Source organism: Bos javanicus, chromosome 20 (genome assembly GCF_032452875.1).
Source record: "Bos javanicus breed banteng chromosome 20, ARS-OSU_banteng_1.0, whole genome shotgun sequence".
NCBI classification, from domain to species: Eukaryota; Metazoa; Chordata; class Mammalia; order Artiodactyla; family Bovidae; genus Bos; species Bos javanicus.
Window position 1 is genome coordinate 56,179,403 of NC_083887.1, and position 15,818 is coordinate 56,195,220.

General features: G+C 45.6%; 1 protein-coding gene across 1 annotated transcript in view; it reads left to right on the forward strand.

The window, feature by feature from the left end:
- MYO10 (myosin X) overlaps positions 1 to 15,818 on the forward strand; it is a 259,863-nt gene that overhangs the window by 219,253 nt on the left and 24,792 nt on the right. The window contains exons 22-27 of the mRNA XM_061393844.1: positions 6,010 to 6,116; positions 6,939 to 7,172; positions 8,212 to 8,257; positions 9,277 to 10,134; positions 11,044 to 11,167; positions 14,781 to 15,024. Of these exons, the coding sequence (XP_061249828.1) occupies positions 6,010 to 6,116; positions 6,939 to 7,172; positions 8,212 to 8,257; positions 9,277 to 10,134; positions 11,044 to 11,167; positions 14,781 to 15,024 (1,613 nt within the window). The remainder of the gene's footprint in view (positions 1 to 6,009; positions 6,117 to 6,938; positions 7,173 to 8,211; positions 8,258 to 9,276; positions 10,135 to 11,043; positions 11,168 to 14,780; positions 15,025 to 15,818) is intronic.

A 15,818-nucleotide genomic window follows, 5' to 3' on the forward strand; every position in this document is an offset into this window, starting at 1 on the left:
TTCCGTTCTCCCGAAGGAGAGAAGACACTGAGGCCTCCCCAGTCGGATCTTAGAAGCCCAGGCATAATTAGTAAGCATGGCGGGTCCCGTGCTCCAGATGGAGACTCAGCCAGAGTGAGAGAGCGACATGGGTAGACCAGTCTTTCGAGGAACTGATCCCCCTTCTTTATTTTCCAGAGCCTGTTTTTATACACTGAGATGTTATGCAAAAGTCACGTGGGGACAGCAGTCCTGACTTTTATTAAAGTCAGGTGCTTCATACAAATGTATACAGAGGCCTTAGGGTGTTACATCATCTTCTGGCCAGGGGGGCCTGCTGACAATTTACGACCCTCTCCTTGTGACGGTGGTCAGTCAACCAGAACACTTTTTTCTCCAAGGGTGATTATTCTTAAAACAGACGCCACCCAAATAAAGTTACATTCCTATAGGGTGAGGGTGTAGTGGGTTTTAGTTAAGGAAAGAATTTACTTAGCCTAAGGTCTAACGTGATTAATACCAAAGGTTAATACTTATTTCTTCTATATATTCATTAATGTGTGTAAGGGCAGGGGATGTGGAGTCTTAGCAACAAACATTGGCTCAACAAATGAAAAATCCTTCACCAATACAATTTCTAATCAGCCCACTATACTTATACTAATAGTTTTCTAACTTTTCTAAGGAACCTGTTTTTAGAAGGTTTAAAGCATCTCGTGCCTCTCACGGTTGGGAGGCTGTGAGCAATCACATTTGGCCGGACAAGCCTGTCAGGCAGGCTAGAGAACCTTCAGAGGAGTTTGTAGGTTAAAACACTCTTGTCACGCCCAGGAATTATTATTAACTGGAGCTCTAAGTTAACTCCTTCTCCGAAAGAGGTGGTGGGAGACAGCCCCCCGTAAAGTCAGAGGTGTAGGGGAGAGCACAAAGTAGTAAAGTAGGCAGGCTCTGGTTATGGGGGTAGATGCTCGAGGATTTCCAGGGGGACTCCTGTGGCTCGATCCCGCCTTTGCTTATGTCGAGCCTCCTTCCTCATGACCTTTGTCATGGGCGGAGTACCTCACGCCGGCCCCCAACAGTTAAATCTGCTGTACAGCAAAGTGACTCAGTTATACACATATATACCTGCTTCTCCATATTCTTTTCCATCATGGTTTATCACAGGATATTGAATAGAGTTCCCTGCGCTATACAGTAGGACTTTGTTGTTTATCCATCCTGTAGTAGTTTGCATCTGTCCATCCCAAACTCCCAGTGCACCCCTCTCCCACCTGCTCCCCCTTGGCAGCCCCCAGTATATTCTCTGTGTCCATGAGTCTGCTTCTGTTCTGTAGATCCGTTGATTTGTGACATAGTGTGGATTCCACATGTAAGTGGCATCACATGGTATTTGTCTTTCTCTGGGAATCCTTTTTGACGTGCTTCATCTCCCCCTGCACCGAAACTCACCCCTAAATTGGATTAAGCCCCCTCCTCTGTCATGGCTTCCCTCATAGCTCAGTTGGTAAAGAATCTGCCTGCAATGCAGGAGAGCCAGGTTCAATCCCTGAGTCAGGAAGATTCCCTGGAATCTTACATTCTCTATAATATATTACATTCTCTATAGTGTACCTTCCTCCTATCTCACTTCCTTGTATAGTGGAATAATATCAAAGATCATTGACTTACTGAGCCAATAGCAGTCACTTTTTTGAGCACTGAGCACCAAAAAACCAATCCAACTTCATTTACAAATGGAAGTCAGACCCCAGCACAGCTTAGAACTGGGTGTTGCACAGGGATATAGAGACATAAAAGCATTACCCCTGGTTTACTTATTTGCTGGGAGATGTCATCGCGTTATTATTGTTCAGTTGCTCAGTCATGTCCGACTGCGACCCCATGGACTGCAGCACTCCAGGCTTCCCTGACCTGCGCTGTCTCCCAGAGTTTGCTCAGACTCATGTCCATTGAGTTGACGATGCCATCCAACCATGTCATCCCCTGCCCTCAGTCTTTCCCAGCATCAGAGTTTTTTCCAATACAATTAATAAATTATAGTGTGATCTCTTTAAGGAATGAGGACACAGCTCCAGGAGAGAGCTCACTGTGAATTGAAATGATCAGAAAAGTATTCAAGAAAAGGAAGTCTTTAAAGAGGAGTTAAATTTTAACTGGTGACACATTGGCAGTAGAATGGAAGCTTATCATTTCATGTAAATATTAGGAAGTAAATGTAAACATGGAGAGCATTTGAATTGTATCCGCTAAATAGCTTTGACCTTGACCAACTTTTGACTTAATTATATGCTAGCAGTGTTTCTGTCTGTGCTACTGCCAGAGGTCTTTGCATTTAAACCCGTAAACCACTAAGGAGCATCCAGATCTTCTGGATAAGAAGTTTCTGTCGACACTTACACGGTAGAGGGAACTGTGGGCAGCGCTGTAGTCAGAAAACCAAACATGGCACCAGGACTGAATTCACAGGCTTAAAAAACACATCTAGTTGTTGAAAGGCAAGGATTTAAATCTGCTGGGGAAGCACCCCTAAAGAAGATGGGAGGCTGGCTGAGCCCCCGGAGCAGCCCGATCAGGAGATGGGATGTGTGTCCCCCCTGAGAAGCTGAGTTTAGGGAGGCAGAGGTGGACAGCTGCTCCCCTCTTTTTTTTTTTTTTGCCTGGCTTAGGCTTTTCCCTCTGCCCTGTGACTCTAGCACGTTTCACTTTTCCGGTCACCTGGACTACACTGCCAGACCTTACTTCTTCCGTGGCAATAAAGTCTGCAAGCGGTGTTCTAAAAAGACCTGTTTACTAGAATAATCCATAGGCTCTTAAGCTATCTAAAGAAAGGATTTTTTTTTTTAAAAAGAGCCACAGGAAAATATTCATATTGGGTAGTGAGTCAAGGTTGGCCGAGCAGCCCCCTGAGTGGGTGTTGACCTTTCCTAGGCTGTTTGATGATTCCCGACAAGGACCTCCACTCACAGCAGCTGGATCCTGCTAACTTTATCTTGGCTGTGTCCTGGGAACATGGTGACGTGGCAAAAGGCACCCTGGGCTGGAAGAACTGGATCAATTCCCACTTGTCACTGCGTAAATTCAGGGTAGATGTTCTTAATGAAGCCAAGTCAGGTCTCTAAAGCATTTTGCTCCGTTTTCCATTATAGAAAGAGGATCTAGATAAAGATGTGGATGTAAGTCTAATGGGCAGAGCAGAGAGCTCTCTTTGATGGACATGAAACTAAAACAGGTATTTCTCTGATTCTGATCCAATCAAGAGAGTCCTTAGACTTCTGATACGGTGATAGACTTCCCTTCATATTGTTGTTCAGTCACTAAGTCATGTCCAACTCTCCTAACCCCATGGACTGCCGCATGCCAGACCTCCCTGTTCCTCACTGTCTCCCAGAGTTTGCCCAAGTTCACGTCCATGGTCAGTGATGCTACCGTTTCATCCTCTGCTTCCTTCTTCTCCTCCTGCCTTCAGTCTTTCCCAGCATCAGGGTCTTTTACAATGAATTGGCTATTCACATTAGATGGCCAAAGTATTGGAGCTTCAGCTTCAGAATCAGTCCTTCCAATGAGTATTCAGGATTGATTCCCTTTAGGATTGACTGCTTTGCTCTCCTTGAGTCCAAGGGACTCTCGGGAGTCTTCTCTGGCACCACAGTTCGAAAGCATCAGTGGTGATCAGCCTTCTTTATGGTCCAACCGTCACATTCCTGGGGTTCCTTGATAGCTCAGTTGGTAAAGAATCCACCTGCAATGCAGGAGACCCTAGTTTGATTCCTGGATCAGGAAGATCCTCTGGAAATGGGATAGGCTACTCACTCCAGTATTCTGGCCTAGAGAATTCCATGGACTGTGTAGTCCGGGGGGTTGCAAACAGTCAGACACGACTGAGTGACTTTCACTTTCTTTCTTTCTCACATCCCTGCTTGACTACTGGAAGCACCAGAGCTTTGACTATATGGACCTTTGTCAACAAGGTGATGTCTTTGCTTTTTAATACGCTGTCTAGGTTTGTCATAGTTTTCCTTCTAAGAAGCAAGCATCTTTTTCCTTCATAAAGCTTCCTGTTTGTTCATGTGATAAATATATGGCTCTTTGGAATTAACACTTCTGTTTTATTATGTCACCACCATCGTCATCACTCTTCGTCAAGATTTAACTTTAGTAATTCCATGGGGGGTCCAGCAGTTACAGCTTCACGTCCACTGTAAGGGGTGCAGGTTTGATGCCTGGTCAGGGAACTAAGATCTGGAATGCCATACCACACAGCTCCATCAAAAGAAAAAAAAGTAAATGGCGAATGTTAAAAAAAAAAAAAAAGACTTTATTACTTTTTCTTTTAAATAGTAAGCAGAAGCATTTGAGTAAGCTCCTTAATGTAGAAGAATCATCTCAAAGAGAAGTTTAAATATTTCTTTGAAGTCCAGGCTTGGTGAAAACTGCTGCTGACCTATTGTTTTGGTAGAGATTCATATTTCTGGAAACCTTTTATCATTATCGAACAAACATAGTTTATGCTTGTAGCTTCTGCTTCTTACTTTTTTTTTTTTTTTTTTTTTTACTAACCTTGCAGTCTCTTTATGCATCAGTGGATCATATTACTTGCAATTGTAGGAAGAGCATTGTATGCAAAGGTTTTTTGGGAGAGGTATTGTGGGAGAGTTTTACAAATGCTCAGAAATCCACAGCAGGAGTAGGTAAGGTTTCTGTGAGTCACATGGTGGTAGAATTCTTTATTTGCTTTTTTGTTCAAATGTCTTGGAAGAAACAGAGCAGAAAGTCTGGAAGAATGTGCCATCAGGGGACATGATGCATCGTTGTAGGCCAGAATGAGTCACAGGAGCATAAGTCAAGAAATCATGAATGAGGGAGTGTGTCATTTAACCCCCGACCAGTATTTGGGATTAGTTTTTTTAGGTAATAATTCAAAACTTCTTAGGTGTGCATCACATTGGAAAATACAAAATTAAAAGCTCCTGTGATTGAAAAGTGAAAGTGTTAGTCCCTCAGTTGTATCCAACTCTATGTGACCCCATGGACTTTAGCCTGCCAGGCTCCTTTGTCCATGGTATTCTCCAGGCAAGAATACTGGAGTGGGTAGCCGTTCTGTTCTCCAGGAGATCTTACCAGCTTAGGGATGGAACCTGGGTCTTCTCCATTGCCAGTTGATTCTTTACTGTCTGAGCCACCAGGGATGCCCTGCCATGATTGAGGGGAGGGTCTTTTATTTTCATACTTTTTCAAATATTAGGGATTCTGATACAAATGCCAGTTACCAGACACACTTATTTTATGTAAATGACAAGCTTAGTATTGAAGTGCCCATAGCCAGAAACAGGCCAACAGATAGCTACCATCTGTTTAGTCCTGATTCTGATTGTCTTGTGGTGGCTGTAACATCAATGATTCAGTGCTCATTTCAAACAGTTTACAGAATTACACTCTTAAATATCAAATTTTTAATTTGCTTTATTTTTGAGGCCAAGAAGCTTGATTGTAATCACTTGACAGCATGAAGAGAGACTTTCCACGTGATGACAAATAACGTTTTACAAATGTTTTGGTTATTTCCCCCTCCGTTTCTTTCGTTAGGGGGTCTTTTCACGTCTCTTGTTACTTAGTGCAGACTAGTGCTGGTCCCTGACCTGTTTGCCCTGACCCACAATGAGATAAGTGTTTATAAACTTCAGTGGCAATTTCACAGTCGTCTTATGCCTGTTGAACTAATAATAAACAAAAAAGTAGGACTTCTATGTTAAATATCCTTAGGTTTTTTTTCTTTCTGGTAATATATTTTGACTACATTTTACAAAAGTCTTAGTCTTTGACAGATGGGATATTAAAAAAATCCTTTCCCCACTAGGAATTTGAGATTCCCTCTGCTGGGCAGCATTGCTTTTTGTGTTTGGAGCAAAAATCGGAGAGAGAAAAAAAGCCTTACCCTCACCCCTCCACCCACCCAAAGCAATCTCTGACTCCGAGAGGCCTTCCCTATACTTGCCACTCTGCGGTTGTGACATGTCACTCCCTCCTGGGCAGGTGTTCCTTCGTGAGTCCTTGGAGCAGAAACTGGAGAAGCGACGGGAAGAGGAGGTGACGCGGGCGGCCATGGTGATCCGGGCCCACGTCTTGGGCTACTTGGCGAGGTAAGAAGTATGCAGAGGGGAGTTTCACCTGATGTTTCACCTGATGGTGCTGGCTATTATATGCTTTCATTTAAAATAGACCCAGATGGTTTCTTATCAGGACCAGGCTAAGGAGAGGGCCAGGGCAGTGCTCCCAATTGGTGATGCCAGTTAGCTTGACGTGGGCAGTAAGTGGGAACAGGGGCTCGTGATGTCTCAGAGCGGTAGTGTCTCTGGGGGGCATCGGGCGAGATATTTAAATAGTTTCCCTAGCTCCTTGGGGCCATATACTGAAGCCACAGGCAGTTCGCCAGTTTACCTTGGTGTCGACCCACGGGGTCCACAGCGGCCCCCTCTCCCGGGTTTGCCCAATGAGACAGGCACTTTCTCGTGCATCCCTAGACCAGCGGGCTGGTCCACTGGTCATCATCTCATCATCATACATTACATTTTCTCAAACATAAAAGCCATCCTGCGGTGGTGAATCCTTTTCCCTTTTGCTCCTAAGAACAGCAGAAAGTATCACATCCCTTGGTTCTGTTTACAGCCTCACTTCCTGCCAGGACTTTGCAAAGTCAGTTATTAGGAGTGATGTGTTTATTTAGCCAATATGATGATAGGCTTCTTGCTTGAGTTCTGTTATTATTCTTTTGTTTTTCTTCTGTTTTGCCCACAAGGGCCTACTCACTGGCTCCCTGTAATGAGTCCCATAATGAGTAGATCAGCCCCAAATGAGATCCTGCTCTCTTGTCGTGTAACATTAACATAAACTCCTGTGAAGAGCTTGTGGCCTCATTCCGTCCTCAGCAATGCTGTTGTGCTGTTTTCGTTCTCATTTTTCAGAAAGCAATACAAGAAGGTCCTTGATTGTGTAGTGATCATACAGAAGAACTACAGGGCCTTCCTCCTGAGGAGGAGATTTTTGCACCTGAAAAAAGCAGCTGTGGTTTTCCAGAAGCAACTCCGAGGTCAGATTGCCAGAAGAGTTTACAGACAACTGCTGGCAGAGAAACGAGCAGAGGAGGAAAAGAGGAAACGGGAAGAGGAAGAAAAGAGGAAACGGGAGGAGGAGGAAAGGTATGGACTTTCCTTATTTGCATGAAACAAGACAGGACACCTTTGGAGTTTTTATGCTCTGGATCCAGCCTTGAGGCCGTAATTCCCAGAGCATGCTGCTGAACCTGCTGTTGGAAACAGTATCTCTTGGTGGGTCAGATAAAATTCCTTGGCACCACTGAAGACCCAGTTTCATGCATATTTTTATTCATGCAAAGAATAGCTGTCTGTGTTGCCCAAGGAAGACACCCCGTTCATCCTTCATGCCTTTTAAGTCGTCTTTAGCAAAGCTTTTGTTAAAAAGTTCACTCTTAGCTCCTAGTAATGGTAGATGCCATTCTTGTAGCCGTCAACGTTGAGTTTAGCTTGATTTAAGGGTTTGGGAGGGATCATTAATTATTGCTGGTTTTTTTTTTTTTTTTTTTAAGATTTATTTACTGCTGAGCTGGGTCTTCATTGCCACCTTCAGGCTTTCTCTAGTTGCAGCGAGCAGGGCTACTCTTCAGTACGTGGGCTTCTGATTTCTCTCATGGTGGGGTGCAGCTCTAGGCTTGCAGGCTTTAGTAGTTATGGCACATGGGCTTAGTTGCTCTGCACCATGTGGAATCTTCCTGGACCAGGGATCGAACCCAAGTCCAGGGTTCAAACCCAAGTCCCCTGCATTGGCAGGCAGATTCTTAACCACTAGACCACCACGGAAGCCCAGTTAGTGCTCGTTTTGAGATGTCTATGTGAATAGGGTTGGCGCAGATGCAACAATGTGGAAAACTGGGACATGGGATCACAGTAATCTATGTTCCTCTGGAAACCATTTGAATATTTGTTTTATGTGGATTTTTATTGACTTTTCAAGCATGCTACTAAAGTGTGCCCCTCAACTGCTGAGCAAGCATTTGTAGCTTGTGCATCAGCAGAATGCGCCAGAAGCTTAGTGTTGTGACTTGTTTTTTAAACAATAATCTTGGGGAAAAAACCTTGGCTTTCTGAAAAGTGGTTCTCAGATTTTTTTTTTTCATTGCTTTCATTTATTTTCACTGTCTTTTTTCTTGACTATTTTTAGAGAAAGAGAGAGGGAACGAAGAGAAGCGGAGCTCCGCGCCCAACAGGTGAAAAACGCCACGACCACATGGTATCTTGTCTGTTACCTTCCCACTACTGACACTTTTGGAGAAGGAAATGGCAACCCACTCCAGTATTCTTACCTGGAGAATCCCATGGTCAGAGGAGCCTGGTGGGCTACAGTCCATGGGGTCACAGAGAGTCAAACTCAACTGAGTGACTAACACTTTCACTAACACTTTGCCCCAGGGATTAGAAACTAAAATAATCATATAGGGAGAAGGATTCAAAACTAAAGACACAGGAAGAAGGATTTTAGAGATGTTTCTATTGCCATTTCTAACCCATTACAGTTGGGTAAAAATGTGTGAATGTCTAAGATTTTTGTGCCAATCACAAAAGCATGCTGGCTCTAAACCAGCAGCGCCACTGTACTAATTTGCTCAGTCTATGATATATAGTACCACAGCCCGGAGGGAATTAAACAAGAGAAATCGATTGTGTCACAGTTCTGGAGGCTACAAATCCAAGATAAGTTTCTGCAAGGGTGGGTTTCTTATGAAGCTTCTCTCTGTAGGTTCATGGTGTGTCATTTACATGGTCTTACATCTGTGTGCATACTTCCCTGGTGTCTGTGTGTGTGTCCCCTCTTATAAGGACATCAGTTAGATTGGCTTAGAGCCCTACCACGGGGCCTCACTGTAACTTTATCACTTCCTTAAGGTCCTGTCCCCATATCCAGGCATATTCCAAGGGTCCTGGGGGTTAGACTACAGAGGATGAGATGGTTGGATGGCATCACTGATTCAATGGACATGAGTTTGGGTAAACTCCAGGAGTTGGTGATGGACAGGGAAGCTTGGTGTGCTGCAGTCCATGGGGTCACAAAGAGTTGGACATGACTGAGCCACTGAACTGAACTGGGGGATAGGGCTTCACATGGCAGTTTGGCAGAGGGAGGGGTGCAGATCAGCACACAACGGGCCCCATCGCATCATGCGGGAGGGCCGCTGCCCCCCTTCTCTGCAGGGTCACTTCCTGACCTCTTCCTTCCTCCGGAATCCAGGAGGAAGCAGCCCGGAAGCAGCGGGAACTGGAAGCCTTGCAGCAGGAGAGTCAGAGGGCAGCGGAGCTGAGCCGGGAGCTGGAGAAGCAGAAGGAGAACAAGCAGGTGGAGGAGATCCTGCGGCTGGAGAAGGAAATCGAGGACCTGCAGCGCATGAAGGAGAGGCAGGAGCTGTCCCTGACCGAGGCGTCCCTGCAAAAGCTGCAGCAGCTGCGGGATGAAGAGCTGCGGCGGCTGGAGGACGAGGCCTGCCGCGCCGCCCAGGAGTTCCTGGAGTCGCTCAACTTCGACGAGATCGACGAGTGCGTCCGCAACATTGAGCGCTCCCTGTCGGTGGGGAGCGGGTGCACAGGCGAGCAGGGCGCCGGGGCGGAGAAGCCCAGCTTCAACTTCAGCCAGCCCTACCCAGAGGAGGAGGAGGTGGATGAGGGCTTCGAGGCTGACGACGATGCGTTCAAGGACTCGCCCAACCCCAGCGAGCACGGCCACTCAGACCAGCGCACCAGCGGCATCCGGACCAGCGACGAGTCCTCGGAGGAGGACCCCTACATGAACGACACCGTGGTGCCCACCAGCCCCAGCGCTGACAGCACCGTGCTGCTGGCCCCCTCGGAGCACGACTCCTCCGCCGGGGAGCCCACCTACTGCCTGCCCCAGACCCCGGGGGCCCTGCCCGCCCCAGAGGGCGACTACGATTACGATCAAGATGACTACGAGGACGGGGCCATCACCTCCGGCAGCAGCGTGACCTTCTCCAACTCCTGCAGCAGCCAGTGGTCCCCAGACTACCGATGCTCCGTGGGCACCTACAACAGCTCGGGGGCCTACCGCTTCAGCTCGGAGGGCGCTCAGTCCTCGGTGAGTACCCGCCGGCCTGGTGCCACCCACCTCCCCGCCTCTTGCCCCCTGCCCGCCCTCATTGGGCTGGAAGTTGTCTGTCATCCACGCCCCTGTTGCACCCTCCCTGGGATGAAGACATCCCCCCACAGGATGGGCCAAAGGCAGGCTCTTATAGCTGGTCTGAGACCTATCTCTCTTGCCAGAAGCAATCCGGTGAGAAAATGGGCCTGTTGGAGCTTCAACACAAAACCCAGAGAACTGCATTTTGCCCAACGTCTAAGAAAACTGGCATGCTCAGTGGAGAACTTGGCCCGTGTCTGTCCTGGCTTTGCAGGAGGTTGGGAAATAAGGCCCGCTCTAAGCTCTAATGAGGCTCACCAGGGACCTTTCAGAGAATGCTCCAGACAGTAGCTTCAGGCTCACTGCAGGATATTGTGTATTGTTCTCATTGTAAGGGAGGAAACTTTGCAGGCTTCAGCAGGCCCTTTGTAGCTTCTGGATTTATTTGTAGTTTACTTTTTTTTCTCCTTTCTTTTCATTGACCATGTGTTAAATGCTCTCTGGATTTTGCTAAGATTTGAAAGATACATTTAGCACAGTAACCTAGAGGGGATTAACTCTTGAGTGGTTTGATTAAAATTACATGTTTAAGCAGTAGTGTTGTACTTAGAATACAGAGTCTTGGGATTAAAGTATGTCTCGTGTGCTACATCTCAAGTCCACCGACCACTCTACACCAGCAGTCAGTATTTTGTAATTCTGAATTCTTTTGATGACCACACTCCATTTTATTGTCACAAATCGGCCTGTGGCTTCTTCGTCAGTTACTTTTATTTTTTCAGTGTTGATCTGTGCTGGGCATTTCTGGTGATTGTTTTCTGTCCTTGTGGCTCACTGTTGGCTCTCTCTCTCTCTACCCTGGTTCAGTTTGAAGATAGTGAAGAGGACTTCGATTCTCGGTTTGATACAGACGACGAGCTTTCGTACCGGCGGGACTCTGTGTACAGCTGTGTCACGCTGCCTTACTTCCATAGCTTCCTGTACATGAAAGGTATGACCTGCGTCTGTCCTGGTGCCTGGGTCAGGGGTGAAGCGATGGGAAACTGAGGCTGATGGAAGGGGGACCGGGAAAATCTCCCCACATCCCCCTTCCCTGGTGTTAGGCCCTGTCAGGTGGATGGAGGGGACGCCATGGTGGTGTGGCCTTGGTGACCCGATCAGACTGTGCGTTAGGACAAAGGGTCTGCAGCCTCTGTCACCGTTTTCAAGCCATCTCTCTCTGTTGCCTCCATGTTTCGTGTGTGTGTGTGTGTGTCAGTCAGTCGCGTCCGACTCTTTCTGACCCCGTGGACTGTAGCCACCAGGCTCCTTTGTCCATGGGATTCTCCAGGCAAGAATACTGGAGTGGGTTGCCATTTCCCTCCTCCAGGGGATCTTCCCAACCCAGAGACTGAACCCGGGTCTCCTGCATTGCAGGCAGATTCCTTACCATCTGAGCCACCAGGGCAGCCCTTCACATCTCATATCTGTGCTGTCTTCCTCCCTCCCTTTCTCTGTCCCTACATCTTTTCCCCTTTCTCTTTCTTACACATGTACAGACACACTTGTGTGCTGCCGCTGTGGTTGGTGCAACCCATTACAATAATAAAGCTCCATTTTTGCTTCCCACAGGAGTCTTAGAGACCCTGGAGGGATGTCTTATACACAGAAAAGTAAAGATCTGAGAGTGGGCCGCCCCTGGCTTGAACTGCCTATGACACCTACTGTCTGTCCCTTGCTCATGATGAGAATTTTAATTTTATTTTCTCATTGCCTTGGAACTTGGAATATCGAACTGGACCTTAAAATGCTTGGGGACCTTGAAGAACCCTTCTTCTGGAAAAGTACTTAATCAAGACCTTGTCCCTGTGGCTTATTCGTGTTCTTGACCTTGACTTCCAAATCAGTGAAGAGGGATCGGGAGAAACCATAATCATCACCAGTTTTATGTAGGTCATCAAAAGAGGGGATTGTCTGGCTTCTCGCTCAGCCCTGGACTGGATGAAGGGAGAGGCCAAGTCTTGTGGGTCGAGTGGAGACAACAAGACCCACCCTCCCCAGATGGTTTGAGTTCTTGGTGTTTTCTCTGACCCTTTGTTTCTGTGCTTGCCTTTGCTTCTCTTTTCTGTTGGTATATTTTTCTTTTCTCATACCTCTTTTGTTCTCCTTAATACTTTTTCTGTGTGTCTATTTTTTTTTTTTCCTTTTAACTTGGTTTCTTTTTTGCTACTTCACTTTCCTTCTTTGACATCTGTGTAGCTGCTAACGTCAGTCACTTACTTTTAAAATTTCTGCTGTTCCCAGCCTCAAAGGGCCCATGGAAACCTCTCCAGGTTTGTTTTAGGGGAGATCTTCCTATTGGTGAAAGGTACTTTTTGATGGAAATTCTTGTAGTTGCATTGGGATGAAAAAGATTGAGGAATTCTAACCAAATAATCGGATGAGGGAAAAAAATGTCATCACAAAGCAGAGTCTAATAATGTAATGAGTATCTAATCATAGCATTTTAAGATTTTCTCGTGCATTTCCCAGAATAAAGATAAGCTTTTTATTATTCTTATATTTTCCTCACCCCCAATTTATCTAGTTCTCTAAGTTAGCTTAAAAATTCCCTGTAAATCACTCTTAATTGTAATATATGGCATTCATTTATTATATAATCATCTTGATTAAAACAAAGAAGATTATGAAAAAGTAAATATACATTCAGAGCACTCAGATCCCAACATTAAATTGTTAAAAGCTCAAGAAGGTAAGCCAGTGAACTTTTGGCAAACTCATCTCTTAATAAAACAAATTATTGTGTAACTGCATCACCGTTTAATCTCCGATACATTGTTGTTTGATGTTTAATAAGGCCTTAAGTTGTGACCAAAAGTTTCAAAGAAACGAGTGATAAGGCAAATCTAACCATCAGATTATATTTTGTGAGTGTAAATGAGTTTGCACCAGCCTAATAACCTCCTGAAGGTGTTTACAGTCAGGAAACTAAGAACACTGGTCAGATTCTCTAGATGAAATATGAAGGGGGCCCCCGGAATGGGGGAGGGAGGGCTGGGCGTGAGTCCCATCAATAACGGAAGCACAACGGAGTGACTGGTAGTGATGACTGTTGTAATCTGTGTCTTTAAAACAACTGTGAATAACCCTTATCGTTCAAAGACGATAAGATAATCGGATAACTTTGTACTACAGTTTCCTCTTGGCTTATTTTGAGAAACTTAGATTAAAGCCACAAATCAAGGAAAAGAAGTTTTCTCCTGCTAGTCCCCGGCAAGTTTGTTGTTTGTTAGGAAACAGTTCTGGTGCTTGGCGTGATCACAAAGGCTTCTCAGCTAAGTAAGCAGGACATTCTGTAGATACGAGACAGGACTGTCGTCTGTACGAGTTAGCGAAACGTGTGCTCTGCAAGGCACACACGAGCCAGTGTTACCTGTGCTTCTCTTGTTCCACTGTGAGATTGAGATCTGCAATCACTGAGCAACCATTGAAAAAATTAATCTGAGAATGTCTGTTTTAAATATATTTCTAATCTGTAAAAGGAAAGCATTTCCTCTATATTCATTTTCAGTATCCACATTTAGATACTCTTTATTTGTGTTACTGGTGGATCAAAGAGATAACTAATTTATTGAAGTAGATGCGGTATTCTTCAGTGGATTTGTTAAAACAGATTCGTGACTTGTGGCAAAATGTCACTCTTGAGTGTCTTGGGAATCTAAGAATAATCAAATTATCCTGCTGGAAGACTATTAGAAATATTTTTTATGTTGTAAAAGATAATATCTGTAAATCCTGGTCTAGTTTCCTTCAACCACATTTATTTTCATGAAAGAAATTACAGCTAAATTCTCGTGTTCACGGTGCTGTCACAGTTTGGAGTCTTTGTTTCATAGTCTAAATTTTATACCTTGACATGTAAACCATTTTCAGATAATGATGCTTTTCTCTGAAGATGTTTATTGAAAAAAGGGACATGTTATTTTCCTATGTAAGTTAGAGTTTATTGCTGAACTCCTGAATCTTATAGATGTTGTTCCTCACATTGACTAGACTAAGAAGGAAAGTGTTAACTTGGACACAGTTTAAACTAATTTCCCCTCCCTGGGGTGTCTGGACAGAAACACCATCCATAAGCATGGAAATGGTTCTCCCCATCCCTCTACCCCAACCCCCATGGTCCTGCCTCACTCCGGGTTAGAATATCAGTCCCTTTGTAGTCTTGGTGTTAAGCTCCTCACCAAGATTTCTAAGCTAAGTGAGTAGGAACTTCTTTGGAAATAAGGAAAGATTGTATTTCTTTTTTTGGCTGCATCTAATGGTGTGCCAGATCTTAGTTCCCTGACCAGGTACTGAACTTGTGTCCCCCTGCAATAACCCATGGACCACCCAGGAAGTCCCAGGAAGGCTTCTGATATAATTCAAGCAAGCCAGTGTGGTCCCTCCCCTGTTCCCCCTGAACATGACCCTGCAGTGCTATGATCCATCGTTGGGGGCATGTCTGAAGGGAGGACATTTGGTGCAAAGTTAAGGATGGGCTGAACCTTAAGACCTACTGATCTTAACATCCAACTTGATGGACTTTCCTCAAACCCCTCCCTTCCCCCTGAACCCTGGGGAGACAGGTGGCCTCATGAACTCCTGGAAGCGCCGCTGGTGCGTGCTCAAGGACGAGACGTTCCTGTGGTTCCGCTCCAAGCAGGAGGCCCTCAAGCAAGGCTGGCTGCACAAGAAGGGTGGCGGCTCCTCCACCCTATCCAGGAGAAACTGGAAGAAGCGCTGGTTCGTCCTCCGCCAGGCCAAGCTGATGTACTTCGAGAACGACAGCGAGGAGAAGCTCAAGGGCACCGTGGAGGTCCGGGCGGCCAAGTACGTTGATGGGCCCTGGCAGGGGCTTGGGGCTGCTTCATCAAGTTGGTCCCTGACTCCAGGCTGTCTGGGACGTGTTCTCTGAAGCAGTAGGTTGTAGGAGGTGATCGAGAGTCCTCACCATTCCTTTCATTGCGTTGAATTATTAGGAAATCAGAGAAATAAGACCATCTGGGAAAATTCACTTGAGTTTTCAAACATTCATCTCTGGGTTATAAGATGCTCGCTGAACATAGAACTAACCTGTTGGAAATGTGATTGGCTGTACACACAACTCATGGTGGGGATATTGATCCATTGGTTGAGCATCTCGTCATCCTTCTATGGATCAGCCTATCACTTTTATTTCTTCCCACACCCAACGGTAGCCAACAGATGGCTATCCTGGGAGCAGACAGTCCATCTGGAGGGGAGTGAAATGAATCATTTGTGTCCCACCTTTGCTGGGTTTCCTGGGCTCTTCATGCCAACAATGAGAGCAACAGAGCTGGGGTTTGAATCCAACACCCTCCTTTTTCTGCCACCTTTTTTTTTTTTTTGGTCACACCACTCAGCTTGTGGAATCTTTATTCCCCAATCAGAGATTGAACCCCGGCCCATGGCAATGAAAGCAGCAAGTCCTAACCACTGGACCACCAGGGAATTCCCTTCTTCCGGGTTCTTTTGAATCAAAGCATTTAACTGTTGAGGGCCTGTTGTATTTGTTAAAAATTAAGGTTTTCAGAAAATACTGAGAATTGAGGGGTAGCTGGTTTTCTTGGATAACTAAATACTGAGCATAAAATTTGGGGATG